Raw genomic sequence first — 19,344 nt, forward strand, 5'->3', positions numbered from 1 at the left:
AATAAAGAGTCAAACAAACAGCGAAAACAAAAAAGATGAAACAAGAAAAATATGAACGGGAAATCAATAATACATAATAACAAGTTGTGGCTACGCAAACAGAAGTAAAACTGCAAAAATAAATCATGTATAATTATAAGCAAAAATGTGATGTGATAATTAATAATTCATAATGTGACCTCTGTGACCTATGGTAGGATTGTAAAGTCCATTGTCCATGGTCTATCAACAAAAGGGGATGAGCAAGTTGCTGTCTACATGCAGATTTAATCATTTCTACTTCTATTTAAATAAGCTCCGGCCAGGGCTTTAATGTGTTTTTATGGAGTTGTCCACATATTATTCTATTACTCAGTCATGTTAGGTTTGTTATCCACTCGCTCACAATCTACCAACTGCAGGGTCCTTCAGTATTGATTTCTCAGAAGTTACTGTACATGTAATAAAAGAGGATCTGCTATCAGTAATTCGTTAGGAGAAGGTTTGCTGAGTGTTTGCATATTAAATTCAATGTGATGCTACACATCTGCATGTTCCACTCAAACTGCAGGTGTGTGAGCGTAACAATAAATGTGCCTGTCCCTGAGCCTGAACCTACAGACACAATTGTGTGTAAAAATTTGGTTTTTGACTAATTTTAACAGTAACATTTAATGATAAAGATGAATAATCATCCAGGGGCAGCTTAGTGATGGTGCACACACCTGTCACCGACACGGAGAGCTCTTTGTTGACGGTGGGGGTGGTGGTGGCACTCAGAGAGTTTGTGGAGGAGATGGAGGAGGTGCTCTCGGCCCGCGCCAACGGGGCGATGGGAGGGGGGCTGTCTGAGTGGACCGGTGGGCTGAACGGACGATTCTGACAAGAGAAGGGAGAAAAAGAATGAAAAAAAAGAAAAAAAAGGTTGGTCATGATTTAATTGCATGTGTAGTGTTCATGTCTACGAGTTTATAAAATATTTCTGACACCTTCAGAGTCTGATTGTGATAAACTTCAGCTTCATAAAAGGTCACTTCACTGTAGCCACTGCAGGTGCAGTTCTTACCGCATCTATACTGGGTTTTCCTGGAGGAAGTTTGGGTCGTGAAGGAGGGCGAGGTGGAGGTGGTGGTGGGGTGGGGTTGACCGAGGAAGGCGTGGAAGGTCGAACCGGTGAGGAGGCGCCTGCACAGGAACAGGGTAATGCAACTTCATTTCTTTTAGGAAGAACTCCTACAAAAAGCTTTTAAACCATTTTTATTCAGCCATCTTCCCAAACAGACTGATTACTTTCTCCTCAGCCCAAATACTGTAGGTGAAGTCATGATGGCTTTTTCAAGAGGTTCACTTTAGGTTTTAGTTAAGTTAAGCAATCCAACACAGTCTCCATCTATACTGTTTTTTTTAAAGCACAAATATATTTCCAATACACTCCTCCCAGCTGCAATGCATTGCTCACCGCTATTCGGACCACCAGATCCAGACGTGGGGTCTGGTGATGAAACTACGGCACGGTACGTTGGGGGAGGAGGAGGACGAGGTGCTGAACTCCGGCTCCCCTGAACAGCATCTTTGGGCGAGATGACAGCCTCACCTCCAGCCTCTTTGGATTGGCTGTTGTCCGTATTCATGGGCTGCTCATCCTTAGACACAACAAGGGGTGGGGGGATGGTGCGTGTAACTTCTTCAGGAGAAGTCACAATTGGGGGGGTGCCTGCTTTGGGAGCAGAAGCTGGAGGGGCGCTGGTGGGTGAATTCACTGTAGGAGGAGAGGAAGGAGGAGATGCAACCATTTTCTGTAGCACGGGAGGTGGAGAGGTGGTTTTTGGAGGATTTTGGTCTTCTGGCGTAGGTGGACCTGAGCGAACAGGAGGTGCAGTGGGCTCCGCTGAGGGAGGCGGGGAGGTTGGTAGAGGGGGTGCAAAGTCTTCTGATGGAGGTGGTGATGTAGGTAAGGGAGGGGCGAGTGGTTCAGCTGGGGGTGGGGAGGTTGGTAACGGAGGTGCTGGTGCCTCGGGGGGAGGCGGGGAGGAGAGGAGTGGACTTGCAGCGTCCTTTGGTACAGACGAGCCAGCAGCAGATTCTTCGCTGAAGCAGACCCACGTGTCTCCGGCATCCTCGCCAGTAGAGGAAGCCTGCTCAGGTCCGAAAATATTGTCCAAGTCTGCTATGGAAGCCTTCCTGCTGGAGCTGTCTGCTTCTGATGACACCTCTGAAACACAGCCAAGCAGGGATCGATCAAAGGCTTTGATTAGACACGTCTTCAGCAAGTTTACAACATCACAGAGAGAAGAAAACTCATGGAAAGATGAAAATATGTTGATAGAGTCAGAGTGTAACAGCGAGGCAGAAACAGAGAACAAAGAGGTTTCTTACCTCCACCTATGGGGGGAGGGCCAGTTGTGGGAGGAGAGGTTGGGACATTCTTGGGTGGAAGTGGAGGTGGAGCTGCAACAATAGAAATGTAACAATGAGCATTGTCACCGGTCAGTAACCTACACTCAGCATCAGTGTTTATTTAATAGGGATTCAACAAATGGAAAGGTTGAGATAAATACATCACAGATATTGTTTCCAACTGGTGAATGCACCCAAAACATCTTGAGCATAAAGGATAATCTTACTGTACAAATCATAAACCATGCAACACTGTACATTTAGTAAACACCATGCATTGACCAAATGCAAGGAGGAGGCAGCGAGAGGTCAGGGGTTGATGCAAAATGTGAAACAGGTTTCTCTTGTATCTTTTAACCAAGACCACATGGTTGGTTGTGAAATGGCTGATTACTAAAACAGGTTACCAGCTGTTCATTAGTCAAATGATGGGGGGTTTTCATGAGGTGAGCTGATGGGTCTATGCAGTCATTCCAGGGAGAACAGGAGGTGCAGCACAATAACTAGGCAGTCACAGAACTTACTTCCTGTGGGAAAGGATCTGGTCAAAGAGGATTCAGTGTCTGACACAGCGGTTCCCCACACGTCAGACTCTGATAGAACCACTACGTTCAGGGGGAGAGAACAGGCCGCGTGAGGCAAAACCTATTCTAATATTCAGGGCTTTATAATGGAGGCTGTTGAATAGCATCAAAAATTCAAAAATCTTAAGTGTACTGAAAATAGTCCCTTGTGTACATGGATTAAAACAGTCGTTTAACATTAGTGTTAATCTTTAGCAAAAAACAACAATTATAAAGTCTTAGACGTTTTATTACAGCACACCTGCTGCTGGCTGTACACATAATGGAAACTGTGCATAATATGTGTCATAATTTCACACACCACTGCATTTCATCATTTAGGTATTGCATATGCTGTATATGTCTCTATATATTGCCAATGTCAGCCAGAGAGCTCTTTTATTCCTGTGAATGAATGTAGAAAGTGAGTTGCCAAGCTCTGGCATGTGCATCAGCGTCATCTGCATTAGAGCTAAGTGCTCTCCCAAAGCCTACATCACAAAGTCCAATTGGAATAAACAGTATAAGGGCAGGTGAATCTGTACATTAACAAACTCCAATGTGCATATAAACACACCCCAGGGCCAATTTCAACTTTGTCCTTGTGACAATGAGTGAGTGAGTCTTAGACAAATGTTGTGTGTTTGTAAGACTTTTCATGGCGTTGCTGATGCAGGAGAAAGATTACCTTCAGTTTTCTGTTCTCCGAAGGCAGTTTCCAAAGGAGGCCCAAATAAGGCTGTGGTGTCTTCAGGGACTGGTGTTTGTTGACCTCTGCAACACAGGATGCACATTACAGGAGTGGTTGTTATGCGGTTTTTACAATTACATCAATGTCTGCCAATTAGAAATGAACCTGGTCAGCACGCAGTTACAATGTACAGTAATCAACTGAAATATCTTACAGTAAATACCACAAAACTCACTGATCACACAAAACAGACAGTGGCTCATGCTGCACCTTTACTTTACCTATTGCCTGTGAGGGAACAGTGAAGTGTGAACTGTACCTGGGGGGCTGTGGTGGTGGTGCTGGTGCTGGTGTGGGAGCCACAGTGGGCACAGAAGGGACGATTCGTCTTGGTCTGGCAATCTCCTCACCTGGAAACGCAAATCACATGCCTTTAGTTTCACCACACTCTCCTCGTTGACCATTGTTTAAGTGAGCTTGGCCCATGGTGCGACTGCACTGGTACTGTACTTACTGGAGGTGTTCCTTCGCAAACCCTGTAGCAGACAAAAAGACGAGAAACATAAGAACCCAAAATACAAAACCTCAGAAGGTGAATGCAGGCTTCTGCAGAAACATAGTGGCGTACCTAACTCTCTTTTACTAAAGGTAATATAAAAGCAATGGAAATGAAACTATACAAATAATAAACCTTGCTTTGATCTGGGGCTATTGGAAACTGCTGCAAGCATTGGCTTGTAGCATAGAAACGGCTGCTTGTATTAGAAAAGGAGTGATGGAGAAATAGTCTTGGTTATTGAAGCTGAGATCTTTATACATCTCAGCTGCATGTGAACTTGTATGTATGTATGTATGTATGTATGTATGTATGTAAGGAGCCAAGAAATGAAATGCACAGGGCAAATAAGAACTACAGTAGAAGACGGAGGAGGAGAGACAGGAGGAGATGAGATAACAGGACGATGCAGAGTGAGTAAACTAAGACATCAAAGGTTCCAGCTGTCAAAAGTGCAAATATTCTCCCACTACAGAGACCATGCATGAAGCCATTCAAGATGGAAAAACAAGTACACAAGCACACAGGGGATCAGGAGAATCTGAATATATATAGAAAGAGAGAAAGAGAGAGACAGAGCTCTTCACATTTATTAGCTTAAATGTTTAAATATTTATATTGGAACAAATTATCTGACAGCTCCCACTCACTGATTTGACTAAGATTTAGTGTGTAACGAGCCCCATAGACAAAGTGACAAGCAAAACAATCCATGAAGGCACGTGACATGTTAAGCTCAACCCCAGGGACACAGGAGAAAAGGACACTTACCGGGCTGCGTCTCTGTGACCAGCAAAAAGGAAGAGAGAAGAGACACCTGGTCAGAGAGTAACAAATCAGTAAAGACATCATGTGCAGCTGGAGCAGAAACGTGACCTGGCTGCTCAGATTCTGGAATGAGGACCAGAATGTGATATGTCTGAAACGCGTCCTTTGGAATCTGATGTATAAGTATTTTTGTGCATAAATACAAATCCGTAAACAGTATTTATCCATATGCCATTCAGATTTTTTATTTTTAACTGCATTCATTCCCTTTATTTGACCCATGTTGTGTTGCAATAGTAATTTTTTTTTACTATGTAATCCTTTTGCGTTTCTGTTCCCGTGTAGTCTCCCATCTGCTGCGTTTGCCCCTTTAATTTCTATGCAAATCTCTCCATCTGCCTGCGTCACATCCACCTCGCATCAACCCTCTCTCCGTCCATCCCTCATTCTTGCTTGTTCCAGTTGTGCAGTGAGCCATGAGTGACTACAGTCATGCAAAAAAAGGGGGTGGGGTCATGCTGGTGGAAAAGATGCATCTCATTGGATGCGTTGGTGCAGAAACAGTTCATCATAACCAATCATCGTCTCCGTTGCACGTAAACAGGAAGAACAACAGTTCAGTCACTGTGTCAGGCTTCAATCTCTATAACCCAGGATTTAAAAGTGTTACACAATTTGGTTCCTTTGTTGAATTCAATATTGCATATTTGCTTTTAGTTGTAGAGTAGAGGAGTATTTTGCAGTCGTAGTCATTTTTTTTTCCTTGACGCGACTGTGCGTTGAGCTGACACAATCAAAACCTATGTTTGTCTTGTTTCTTCTGACCTTTTCCTCCTCTCCCTTATGTTTTGTGTTCACTTTATTTGCACTGGGAACTGGAAACTCCAGAATCCAGAAGCAATTAAAACCAGATTTAAGTTGTCATAGCCAGTGGAAAGAATGGAAAAGACAGACCTCCTGAACTCCAAGCACCAAAGCAAAAAAAGTGCTATAAACAAGCTATGGAGTCACAGACAATCACAACAATACTCTATCTACAGTATTCGCACCACAGTGAAACATGCCCACATTAAAAGAGAATTAATAAATACTTGCTTTCTCACGCAATACTGAAGAGGGTTGAAAGAAACAAACTACATGCAAAGCTTACCGGACTCCTCTACAAAGGTTAACATCATCATAAGCAGCAACAAATTATAAGAGAGAAATAAAAAGAAAAGGATGGAGCAGTTAGACAACTAGGGTGGAGAGTATTTTACCATTACAGTGCAAAGCGGGCAATCATCTACCTCTAACTGAAATCATTCACATGTAGTGTAAAGCTGGAGCAGGTCTGAGGCTCTTTACTGCATTCAGCAAATAGATGGCCATATTAAAATGAAGAAAATAAAAGCGTGGGTAAATTAGTGGGTCACAGTGACTAGGACGTCAGAGACACAGAAATGTTGTTGTCAAATGATTCTAAAGATGAAGCTTTGAAAGAAGCTGGTTGTGTTAACATCTGGCCCCTCTTCCTGTTGTTATTGGACCCTTTTATTGTCAGTCCACAGCGGGTCCTAGAGTGCGACTCATTTCATCATCCAGTAATTCCAGTCATAGTTCTTGTAAACGTTCAGGTAGGATGACCACACACCATCCATCACAGCCCTCAAGGTCCTACAGTACTGAAGTCAATATGGTGGAAACAACCAGTGCTGCCCTAAAAGTCTCAGTCCCAAACACACGCCAGACACGCTGGCATTAGCAGCATGAAAAGCCCTGCACACCTGATCAGGTTCACGATGTCAGTGGGAGTCTAGACTGAATTATTAAGACCTGAAGCTCAAATGACCACACGCTCCTTCTACTGCGCGCCTACACACAGACTCATTGTGCCCACTTTCCTACCTGAATTATTCAGGTAAACACAGGCTACCTGTCCTCACTGGAGAACATGTGGACTGTGGGTCGGAGTTTGAAGGACTGAGGATCCCAAAGCCTGCTTTGGAGTTTCACTGCTAAATAACTGGCTGTTTGACGGCATGTGTTCATGAAAATGACGCATGATTTCAAACACAGTCAGACTTTTTATGTTGTGGTTAAAGATCTAATGTGTGGGGAACCCCGAACTTCTAAATGTTTGTTCAAACGATCCCAGAACTAACTGGACACTGTTGTCCATCAATAAAAGCCAAGAATGAGAGGACAGGACTACTCACCAGAGGAGATGGGGACAGAGCTATGTTTCCTATGGAGGCCTTGAGCTCGTCAACTGAGGGCTCCAGCACCACACAATCAGCTGGCAAGGGCTTTATCTTGATTTTGAATTTTTTCCTGTTGTCCTCCTCTTCTTCCGACTCATCAGAGGAGAAAAAGTGGGACTTTTTGGTGGTAGGTGAAAAAACAGTGTCAAGGAAAGCTTTCTGAACTACTGTCAGTCAACATTTACCACATTAACACACTACTGAGTCACGTGGACAGTGTTTACAATCACTGTTTTTTCCTTTGTAAAACACAATGACTTTTACATCACAAACTGATGTTTGTGTGCAAGTGCTGTACAGTAAATCTGGTACAAACAAAGCATTCAATAAATTGATGCTTAAGAGACTTGGTCTAGGGGAAAAGAAGACTCAACTGTGGTGAGGATATCTCCCTCGTCTGACTCTTCTTCAGGCCTGATGCTGTAGCCCTCATCATCCACCTCAGGAGAGTTCTGAAACACAGAGGCAGTTTAAAGCCCTTGCTGTCTGATATTTATGTTAATACTGTAGATAATGGTAAAAGAATAAAGTAATACAGTACAATTTTTTATGAGAAATGTTCTCAAATTATTTAACAGCAGACTGATTTTTATAATGATTACAATAAGTTCTGAAGCTTTTTAAATCCATTTAAAAAGTGTTTTACTTACATATCTCTCCCAGTCAATATCTCCATAGAAACCATTAGGTGCCCCATTGGTTTTCTTCTGAGGTTTAGGAGAAAGAGAGTAAAATGACAATCCCACCAAAAACTAGAGGCACAGTTCACAATGATATCACAATCTTGCAGCAGATTCTGCAAAATACATCTCAATGCTCTGTATTTAGTGTAGCTCTAGCTGAAACACTGACTCTGATGTTTACTGAACAACCAGTCTACTGTAAGTGCTACATACAAACACAGTCTACACTAAGGAACTAGAGCTGACTTTAATACCGATTCAAGCTCTTGAGGTTCCTGGCAAGTGAAAAAGACACAAAACAATTTATAATGCATTTCCTGCAGTAATAATGTATATGCGCATTCTGAAGACTAGTTCATAGATATATAAATATTTTGAGCTACTTACACTCCCGTCTCTGTCTGGAGACCCCCTGTGGGAGAATTGGAAGTAGAAAATAAAAGCAGCGTGTGAGCTCTTCATATTGCAATCAAGTGATTTTCTAATTAGTTAAGCTAAAATATTTAAAAGCTGTATTCAAGGATTAGTCTTTTGACAGCTTATTCACTTACAAACCACACTCCTTCAGCCATCCTAGCACACAAACCTTTCATAAAACTTTGAAGTGTCTCATGCACAGCAGCAAATTAGCTAAACTCTCTAGAAAAACGTAGCACTTCAAACACTCTGCTGGCTGACTGAGTCCTTCCTTCCTTATCTAATTGGCTCTAATTGCTCAATTTCAGTGATGTCATCGAATATACACAGGAAAAGGAATAATACTACATCCAAGCTGGGTCCACAGAACTGAGTGTGGGCACGCTGTTTTGGTCACGCAGGATTTGGACAGGCAGTTTAATTAACCATTAATACCACTGGTAATATACTGGACCCCTGTGACCTAATCGACTGCTTTAACTCCTGCAATATTAATGGAAGCAGCATCTAACGTCTGTCAGGAAATATACCTACTGTTATATACCTACTGTACTAATCCTGTAAATGTCCTAAACATATTGTAATCCCTTTATTTTGCTGTATAATACAATTGCATGATCTGCTGCAGTATGTATGTCAAATTGAAAAAGTTGTGATCAAAACTGCAACCGTTGCGTTCTTTGTAAATGAGGACTCACGTAGAGTCATTGTCTTTCTCTTTCTTCCGTATCCCAAAGGCCTTCCTGGTGCGTTTTTTCAATCCTGTGGAGAAAGAGGACAAAAAAGGTCAAATATTATATAAAGAGACACCAAAGCACTGACCAGAGGCTGCTGCATGTGGGTGCATTGAAGGTGAACTGTCCAGCAGCTACAGTATCACGCAGGAGCTCAAAGGTGACGTTTCATGTATTATTGAGTGACCATGTGCATCAGTGTGAGCGCAAACACTCTTTTACAATGAAAAAGTATTTACAGTCATTACAGGCGATCTTACAATCCTCAAGGCTGTTTTCTGCAATGGAAAACTCATTAGTGCTGAAAAGAAATCAATGCAAGAGCGTAGTGAACAAGAATAGCTTAGACAGCTGTAGGTCACATAGCTGATAACATAATGTACAAACCATAAGGCTGATTACTACTGATTAACCATGTGACTGCCAGTCATTGTCACTGCTACAGAAACTAAAACAAGGCCTTTGTGAGACTGCATATATTTACTCATTCAATCATTATACAGTAAGTGCTTCCTATTCCCTCTGACTCGTCCTGATACACGTGGCACTGCAGGGGTGAGCTGACAGTAAATACAGTACAGTATTAACGCAGAACCATTCTGAATGCACTCATCACACAATCCTGGATCTTTCTTACCCAAGATAAAAGCCCAGTTGTCCCCCTCCATTTGCTTTCAGATAGTCCCCTTGCTCTCATTCTTCTCTGTCCTTCTTCAGAACCTTTCATATCACCTCATGATCTCGATCACCTCCTCGTACCATGTACCATGTGCAAATAAACGCTAAGCAACCTGATGCTGATTCTCTAACAACCGCAGACGCACATGCACGCGCACACATGCACACGCACGGTATCATGCTCCTCTGCTTGATGTCTGGTACTCGAATTCAACACCGATGGCAGCGCTCATGAATTAAATACACCATTAAAGCTTATCAATATCAAATGACAAATGTGTTCGTAAAGATCCAAAGATACTCTACGATTTATGACGATGGCTCCAAAAAACACAAGGTTTCCCTCATCTCCTATTTTTATTTCTTCAATATATTAATCTTTGCGCCAGCAAGGCTGCAGACAAAATGGGAAATCAATGCAGAAAGGCCCGCTAGCCCTGAGAAGTGCCATCCAGAAATACCTCATAACTGATCCTGCTAATGCATTTGGCCCTGCACCCATAGCCACAGCCACAGCTCAAACGGCGTGGAGGAGAGCATGCATAGTCTATGCACAGGATAAAAGACAGATTCACACATGTACAAGCTAATTTTGAGAGCATCTGCAAATGTATTCAACAGAACAGAGAGCTACAGGAAATTGGGACGGAATGATGTTAATACGAAAGAATACACATATACGTACAATAGCGGTTAATCAAAACAGAGGGACTAAAAAGGTACAGTAAACAATGTTTAATGGCTTCCGTTCAGAAGGATATTAGCACAAGTGCTAATGCAGTTAGTGGTTTCTTGTCAAGAAACTATAATATAATTGTAGGACAAACCAAAGGACGTGAAGCCAGAGCACTGCCAAATCATAAAAAAGGCATGACAGCTGAAGAAAAACAGTAATAACAGTACACTGACCATCGCTAGCCAGGAAAAAACACTTAAAGTCACTCATAAAAATAAAATGCTGTGTGTGAGTGTTTTCAGTTCTCGTGTGTGTGTGCAGCTCAGTAGTAATGTAGGGTGTTACTTTTTAAATAGTGTTTATCTGGTCAAATAGTAATTTGGGTGCCATTCAGGTTTAGGTTAGATGGCCAGTTTTTGAACCACGTTAGAGTTTTAATTTAACTTTAGAAACAAACTTAAATCTGGAGAATATGTTTATTTTAGCTCTGAGTTCCACCCATCAATCTACAGGAAGCAGCTGCCACTAACACAGCCTACTACAAAAAACACTGAAAAGCTGCAGTAATAAATATTATAGTATACTAGTACTATAATACTACTATAATAGTATAGTATCACTAAACGGTTGTACACAGGCAGCTCATCCACCCACTGTCACGGTGTAGATGTTAACCTGAGTGGTCCTGTACCATCATGTCAACTCACAGACACTAATGTAAACACAGAGCCATAAATACAATGTGAGCTACACTTTTTCAAACAGAGACGTGGGGTGCTTCTGGTCAAGTAGAGCCGGCGTTGGTAACAAGCTGCTACAAGGGGGAACAGGTTGAAGGGGCTCTCTCTCTCTGACACACACACACACACACACACACACACACACACACACACACACACACACACACACACACACACACACACACACACACACACACACACACACACACACACACACACACACACACACACACACACACACACACACACACACACACACATATATACTGAATTAGATAAAGAACATAACAAATAAAATAGGTTGCTTCCTTTTTGAGGTAAATTTATTTAATCTTAAACAAGGAGGAAAACACAATCGTGTTATGTACGCATGTCAGAGGAAGCTCAAGTGGGAAAGTGTGAAGACGGCGTGCCAGGTTGTTGTAGGTATTAAGACTAAGCACAGGGGATCCTCTGGCAGGCTGGCAGACAGGTTAGCAAGCAAGAAGACATGTAATTAGTGTAGCAGCACCAAGGCTGGGAGGCACATAAACAAGCAGCCAGGCAACTTAAACAGGAAGCCTGAAAAAGTCATAGAGACAGAACACAGTGAGACAGACAGGCAGGGAGGCAGATAGCAATAATCAGATAGACAGGCCTACTTCAAACTAAAGTCTAAAGGCTCGTTTGTGGACATGACTCATCCATCCTTCTGGGCCAGAGAGGCGAGAGTAGAAGGAGACAGCTAGGAGAGACACACTGTGTTGCTCATAACTGATATATAAACCGAGTAAGAATTTGCAATGACACAATGATTGAGATGTGATGGGTAAATAAGTTAATTCATTTAAGTTTTCACCATGCATTTTGCAGAACTAAATAGAGCTAGAAATCTTATCTGCAGTGTCAGCGTTGACGTGCATTCTTGAGGAGATGGTACTGTGTGACAATCAGATGCTTTTAATTAGGAGCTAATAAAAGGTGCTACACTGAATTTTAACCTGAAGCTGCTTGTCTTCATTTTTAATATGTGCATGTCTTTAGATAAACTCTACAGGAATAATAAAGAAATAGTCTCCCACTTTATTCATCATTGCAGGTAGCAGAGCAAAAAAGATATGCATTCATTAAATCTTCCCCATCTTCACTTTCTCTGCTGGTTTCTGGTTTCTAGCTATGAACAAACGTGACAGTTGAGGCAAAGAGGAGAGAGGAACGTACCCCGTGTCTCATTACCTCACAGCTCTTACTGAAAGCTAAAATGGACAAGGCAGGAGAAAAACCCCAGAAATGACCATCGACATCCATCACCTGCAGCCTCACTGGATGTGTGTGTGTGTGTGTGTGTGTGTGTGCGTGTGTGTGTGTTGCGTCAGTGTGTCAGAGAAAAGACAAAAAGACGGCGTCAGTTTGCGTTTGTGCCTGTGGATGCTAAAATTAGGGCTCATCTGCACTGTCCAGGTGGCTGCACTGTGAGCTATCAGCTGTGGTGCCTGCAGTAACAATGCACCCGGTGCAGTGCAAAGGCACAGGAATTAAAAAGTATACACATATAGTGTACTGTACTAGATACACTGTGTACATGCATGATTTGGTGCATGATTACATTCACGGGTTGTTTTAGGAGTGATGTTATCCACCTCTCCAAGAAAGCGGGTCAGGGCCAGAAACTGTTTAGCAGCATGCAGGCAGCTGGTGCAGAGACAAAGAAAATACATTGGAGAACGGCAGGATGGTAGAGAAGCATCGGCCTCAGCTCAAGCTCCTCTCGTTAATAACTGAACATCATTATTTTATTTTCAGAGAAAATTAATACAGAAGTTTAAACAGATAATGTACTGAAACAGAAACTGAAAAGCTTTAAATGAGCAAAGTCAATTGTATATTTAGTTACTGCGTATTTTATAGTTTATAGTTTTATTCATTAAAAAAACTACAGTGTTCTGCGAGTCTATTGTCCGTTTCTGTTTCCATCTGTTCCCTTCAGCTTGTCCATCTCTATAAACAACCAGCACTTATGGTTCCCATCTCCAGCTCCGACAAAGGCCTCCAACATGGATGTTCATGGCACAAGGACAAAAAGATGTATTCTGCTCTAGCCTGTCACTTTACAGCATTAACATAAGACTTTAATAGATGAAGGAGGGAGTTATGGACACACATTTCCTCTCTCCCTGCAGCTGTTACTCAAAGAGCCCCTGCTCTTGTCAGCCCAATACCACCCGTCAAAGGCTGCGTGATCAGCATACCGTAGATGGAAGATCTCTGGTCATTTCACAGTGCATAACGAGATTCCTAATGACTCTTAGATTGCAAGACACATGATGAAATGGAAGAATCTTTTAAAGCATTAGCATATCACAAATGGAAGTTTAAGCTTGAGTATCAGTAGGGATCCCAGCTCTAAGCACTTCTTAAAACATTGACTCTCATCTATACTGTACATCTACAGATGCTGACAAAACTACTGTGCTACAAAGCTCCCAAACGCTTCTACTGCACCTTGAGGGTAACCTTTAGTTAGCAGGCAGTACTTTTTACACAACTTATGTGTAAGTTTGTGCAGGGGTACTGCCACAGTATAGCTGTCAAAACCCCCGTTAGGCCCCGAATTTCCCCTGGAGACGAGGCCTCAGCTATTTCAGCCATGTCGTCCTATGAAAACAGATCACCGCTGCATACATACAAAGAGGGTGGAAAACAAAAAGTTGAATTCTGCCCTTCCTGATTTATCCACATTATCCTGACAATCTCCAGAAATGCCATCTGCAGCCACCCAACTGAGAAAAACAGCCTAAAGCTTTTCATAGAGCATTTCATAGACAGTTACCTTGAGTTTGGCTAAAACGGCGGACGGTCCACACGCGCTGGAAAAGTCTTTGTTATAAATGTATGCTCACTGTGAACTCTGGCCTCCATCACCAGCATGCTGTGCACGCACTAATGGAGCCTGCGGTTTTGCATTCCTCATTGAAAGGGGTCTGCTCCCATACAAAGTGTAATAAACGTTTTACTCTGCATAATACGGTCATTAAATGGCGAAACAATGTTACAGACGGTTGCTGGCTGCACCGCAACAACCATGAAGCGCAGCCTTCAAAAATAATTACACTGAAAGTTTTCTATGCTTTATTTCTGTTCAACATTGAGGCCGCATGACGTCAATGTGAGCTCGTCCAGTTTTTAAGGCCTAGCTGTTTTAGCTTTTGGCAAAACAAAAACTAATTTTAGACTCAGAATTGGTGGTCAGTAACTTTCTGAACACAGAACTTAGAATAGCAGAGAGAGAAATTATGTATCAAAATCCTCTTCAGAATAAAAGCCTGCTACAGTTCAATTAATTCAGTGACGGAGGAAGGTTGGCTGCAGTGCATCAGCTCACTTTGAAGGACACAGCAAGTTCTTCTTAAACACATTTAAACTTGTTTTATGACGCTGAAGGCATAATACTGAGTTCTCTGTTCGCCAAAAAATTGGTACAACCTGAAAATGCAGCCTATGAAAATTGTGTTTGTCCTTAATTTTTTTTAAAGGGTGTTATATCTGAAAAATATAAAGAAAAATTTTCCAAAGGAAGTGAAAAACAAATTATTCATCAGGCTACAGTATGTGATTCCTGCCATCAGTTATTTGTTTGTCTTTGCTCTAATCGTATGAGCTGTGATGTGCAGTTTCTCCTGCTGTAGTGTTTGCGCTTGCACCTGGTCATTATAAAAATATATGTAAAAATCTTTTGCTATATTAAAAAAGCCAATATGCTGATACACACCTGCTGCTAGGATAGAGATTATTCATCATTTTAATATTAAATGTGGTGATTCACAGTAGTTGAGGCATAAGGCAAAAGACAATGTGGGCGCATAATGACGTGAGATTCACAAATGAGAAGACGGACCTTTACTTTTTTTCCCAACAGGGTATTTGTTAAGTAGGAACTCTGCTTTGAGTAAGGAGATGGGGGAGGAGGAGGAGGTACTGTGAAAATATTTTACACACATGCGCACACGCCTACATTTACATCTGATATTAGTCACTGATGAATCAATTCAACTTTACGCAACAGATTGACGGGCCTTAGACATCACGTGTCCTCTGGAAAGGGAGATTTGTGTGAGATATGTTGCTCTGTACCCTGTTATACAGTACGTATGAGGCAGACTCACTACCCATCGCCTCTACAAGAGCTCTATTACGTCCATTAAACAGAGTTGAGGAACCAGTCTCCTTACAAATTCTTTGCTTACTGTAAAATAGAGACTGTGGCGAGGCTCGAGATAATAAAATCAAGCACTGGGTGTTATCCTAGCACTCTCACTAACACCCAGTCAACCTTTCTTTTATGATCCCCAGCAAAGCTTTATATCAATGCTCCATAAAACTGCAGCGTGGCCGTGCGTGTAGATATTTTATCTGGCTTTGGCCCAATTTATCTTCCCAACATACTGCATGGGTTTCCATCTCAATGCCAAACCTTTCCACTCTCAGCCATGCATCATATAAACAATCAGGTAAATGGCTGTCATCACAGATAAACTCTCGTAAAGTGGGACAGGGCACTGAATGATAATGTGGGGGATCAACTCCTTATTTATGAACACCATAAACTCCATCCATGCTGCCAATGAATCAAACAAGTACACACAGTTTTCCTTTTTTCAACTGCATGGTGCGTCCTGTCTGCACATACTGTATGATAAGATAAAATGACAAGACGAGGAAAAGACACCCAGATGCAAACAGTAGGTGACACTATGGATCTGCCCAGGATGACAAGTTTCAACATTAGCAGTAAGCAGGGTTCCGCACATGGCTGCGTGTGGCGTCATCTACAGGACTGGCAAAACATTGATGAGTATCAGTAGCCCAGATGCAGACTGGCCCCAGGCGACAAAAGGAAATTACTGTTTGTAAAAAAATATATAAAATGCAAATTGAGGACAGAAAGAGGGAGGGGTTTCCAGTATGGGCAGTGTCACCAGGCAGGTTTTACATAAATATTTATTGCACTCATTGAAGTATGTTGCTAAAACCTGGCCCAGATTCCTGTGGATTACATGTGTGTGATTGCCTTCCAACCATCTAATCCCAGTTCATCCTGGTTGAGGCCTGATCGCTGATTCCAACCTCCCATTTTCACATCCAGATTACAGGTTTGGTCAGGGTTTGGTTCACAAAGGAATGTCTTGACAATCTATGGTGCATTAAGACAGAGCCTATTACAAACTCCTTGACGGCGTCTTCTCATAATCACAGTACTCAAACTAAGATCTACTGTACTGACATAACACAATGGTGATGTGTTTATCTCTAGAAGGAGTCTGAAAGGGAGAGTGCTATAAGAGGAAGGGGAGGGGAGGCAGAAAGAAAGCGGATGTGGTAAAACCAAGATAGACCACAAGTTCTGGAAGCACTTTGAGGGAACAAACCAGCAATTCCAGTGTCACTCCAATGCCCAGCATCCGGGTGTCATGGGAGCGCTTATATAACTAAAAGTACACATTCAGACCAGTACTTTACATAGTGATGGAGAGGATTTACTTATTTGTTTGTGTTCAACAGTATGTCTTGCTAACACAGTGCACACACATGTAAGCTGTGCAGAGGCAGCGGCAATAAATAAATAAAATAAAAAAGTTCCTGGTGACGTTATGTAACACACTGGTACTTCTAAGAGAACAAAATCGGGCCATTAAAGGAGAATCCTGCTCCACTAAAGTCACACAAAATGGAGGACAGCATGGCCCAACATCAAACTGCAGTTCTTGCACACTTGCATGCATCATCTCACAAATAACCGCATATATACACACAGGCCCATCCATACACGCTTGCACTATGTAAACAGTCACATGCCTGAGCTCTGAGCTCAGCTTCTTCTACGACAAACTGTGAATAAAGAATAAAGAGTACAAAACACTCTGTTTGTGATATATTATGGCTGTTTACATGATGAAGATTTTAGTGTGGAAGCAAAGTTACAGTAGTCAAAGCAACTATAAGTTGTGTTAGTGCTTAGGGGCAAATGAGAAACATTAGTGAGTCCTCACAGAAGATATTTACAGGAGAAACTATTGTAGATTAAACAACTAAAGACTAATTCACTTATACATATTCATGTCTCACGTGAATAGATGGGGCAAAATAGTTTCAGTTCCCAAGCACTACTAAATCTGCAGTGTGTTTTATCAGAGCAACATGTTTTATTTCTATGTAATGCAAATGAACCTCCAACTGATATCTACTGTTGTTTAAAGGTTAGACAGCCCAATCTTGTTTCATAAGAAATAAGACAGGAAGGCGTTCCTATTTCTGCACTGCAGATACAGTAGTAGTTAACACTGTGGTCAAGCCGGGGGAGTAACTTCCTTTTCCACTAATCTCCCTTTTAATTTAGACAAACAGCGCTCTGTTCTTCTGGGGCGCCTAGCCCATTGCTTGCACAAAGACACTTCCCCATATGAACCTAACACAACCTTAGCAGCTCTTACTGTAGATATCATTGTGGTGCCTCTATCTTTTTGTTTATCAGTGGGTCAGTCCTTTACAGATGCCATCAGTCAGATAAAAACAGCATGTGGTCTCTGCAAATTCAGGTGACGGTAATGCATCACATGTCTGAGAGCTGGTGCACTACATGACCCCCCTCTGTTTCCAACAGGACTCAGAGCGACTGTCGCAGTTCGGTGGCATCAGAGAGGATGTGTGAGCCATGTTACTGATGACAGTTCAGCTTGTTGAACCTGGAGTGAATTCAAAAAAATACTGAGCCCGTAAAGACTGGACTCCTACTATTCAGAATCATGCCTAGTATCAGCAAAGACAGACAGACAGACAGAATGAAACAAGTAACCCCAAAATAGAAATCAGGCAACCCATTTCCTTTTATAAGAGGACCTGAAAGATCATCGAGAAACACAAATTAATGAAATCACCACAGGTTCCTGGAATGAGTGGGGTGTGAATTTGGAGGAACACTTACTGTAAGATGTGTGAAAACACCCAGCTCTACCACAAACTGTAAAGCTGTTCATCACATCTCAGTATAGTACAGTATGAATAACAAAGCAGAAATCGAGCCCTCATCTCCATCCTCCTGAATCCTAAAACCGCAGAATAATATTGGTGTAAAAGTGACTCACGGACAAAGAATATTAAAAATCCTTTGTGGCCATTTTTCATTATAGACACATGCTATGCTGCACCTATTACTACACCTCAGCAGTGTCTTACAGTGGGACATCACACGGCAGGTGCTTTGTGCTGTGTGCTTTAGTTTCACTGATGTGCATTTCCCTCTCAGTTGCAGTTCCCTCTGCAGCTTTAACTCCCATGTCTCCCTTCCAGCCCATTCTCTCACAGTCTGTCTCCCTCCCTGCTGATACGGTGAAAATCAATGGCTCCTCTATTCTGTGGAGGGTCTGATGTCTACTAATGAAATCCTAGTCGCTATGAGTCATCCATCTGATAGCTGCTGGGACACCGACATGCAGAAGGCCCAACTCTTCATCATCATTTATGATCGCACATAAGCAAACATGATTACCTTCAGGGGCACATTCATTCGTGCAGACTGAATCGGTTATGAGCGGAAGAAAACACTGATAATTAGGGTGGCCCTCCGAAAGCGTGATGCAAGATTAAAGTGACTGCACAGACACTTACGGTACTGTAGGCAACATCTGTACAGTTTACATGGCTGAAGACAGTGTTCGTTGGCATGTTAATGCGAATGTCTACAGTAGCTATTGTCACACATGACTCCAATCAACACGAGTGAATGATGACTATTACAAGTGATCTTCATGCAATTTACTAACCATTCAACCCATAACACCACATTGTGAACAAAAAACCTTTACAAGCTTTATTAGTCACTGCAACCTTTAAAGATTTCCTCCCACATGTACATATTTTTAAAGCGATGGCATCAGGACTCCAGGTGAGGTTATCTGAATGTTGAGTCATGGCATTTGGAAAAAGTCCAGACCACTTATATTTCTTGGGAGTCACTTTTGCCAACTTGTTCATGTTTTACCGGTCACATCTTGATGCCAGGCAGTATTAAATACTCCTATGCAAAAAATGAATAAAGCTGCTACCCTGAAGGCTTTAACGCTTGGATGTCAACCAGGCCTATAGTTGAATGTACAAAACAGTAAAGTCATAAAGCCTCAGGTTCATAATCACATAAAACAAACAGAACAAGCCTGAAAACATGTGACACTCTGCTAGAAAGATAC

The 19,344-nt window shown here is 42.1% G+C and overlaps 1 protein-coding gene across 11 annotated transcripts in view; it reads right to left on the reverse strand.

Moving 5' to 3' along the window:
• Nucleotides 1-19,344, reverse strand: part of sgip1a (SH3GL interacting endocytic adaptor 1a) — a 43,743-nt gene that overhangs the window by 8,612 nt on the left and 15,787 nt on the right. For 4 of the 11 annotated variants that reach the window (XM_055508378.1, XM_055508375.1, XM_055508371.1 and 1 more), the window contains 15 exons: nucleotides 8,996-9,059; nucleotides 8,268-8,292; nucleotides 8,135-8,155; nucleotides 7,848-7,904; nucleotides 7,586-7,649; nucleotides 7,153-7,328; nucleotides 4,958-4,969; nucleotides 4,145-4,166; nucleotides 3,950-4,040; nucleotides 3,628-3,713; nucleotides 2,901-2,981; nucleotides 2,356-2,427; nucleotides 1,439-2,191; nucleotides 1,046-1,164; nucleotides 705-858 (listed from right to left, as the gene is read on the reverse strand). In XM_055508378.1, the coding sequence (XP_055364353.1) occupies nucleotides 705-858; nucleotides 1,046-1,164; nucleotides 1,439-2,191; nucleotides 2,356-2,427; nucleotides 2,901-2,981; nucleotides 3,628-3,713; nucleotides 3,950-4,040; nucleotides 4,145-4,166; nucleotides 4,958-4,969; nucleotides 7,153-7,328; nucleotides 7,586-7,649; nucleotides 7,848-7,904; nucleotides 8,135-8,155; nucleotides 8,268-8,292; nucleotides 8,996-9,059 (1,797 nt within the window). Of the gene's footprint in view, nucleotides 1-704; nucleotides 859-1,045; nucleotides 1,165-1,438; nucleotides 2,192-2,355; nucleotides 2,428-2,900; nucleotides 2,982-3,627; nucleotides 3,714-3,949; nucleotides 4,041-4,144; nucleotides 4,167-4,957; nucleotides 4,970-7,152; nucleotides 7,329-7,571; nucleotides 7,650-7,847; nucleotides 7,905-8,134; nucleotides 8,156-8,267; nucleotides 8,293-8,995; nucleotides 9,060-19,344 lie in introns of all 11 variants that reach the window. The other 7 variants (XM_055508380.1, XM_055508379.1, XM_055508372.1 and 4 more) reach the window with 6 other exon arrangements.

Source organism: Betta splendens, chromosome 4 (genome assembly GCF_900634795.4).
Source record: "Betta splendens chromosome 4, fBetSpl5.4, whole genome shotgun sequence".
Lineage (NCBI taxonomy): Eukaryota > Metazoa > Chordata > Actinopteri > Anabantiformes > Osphronemidae > Betta > Betta splendens.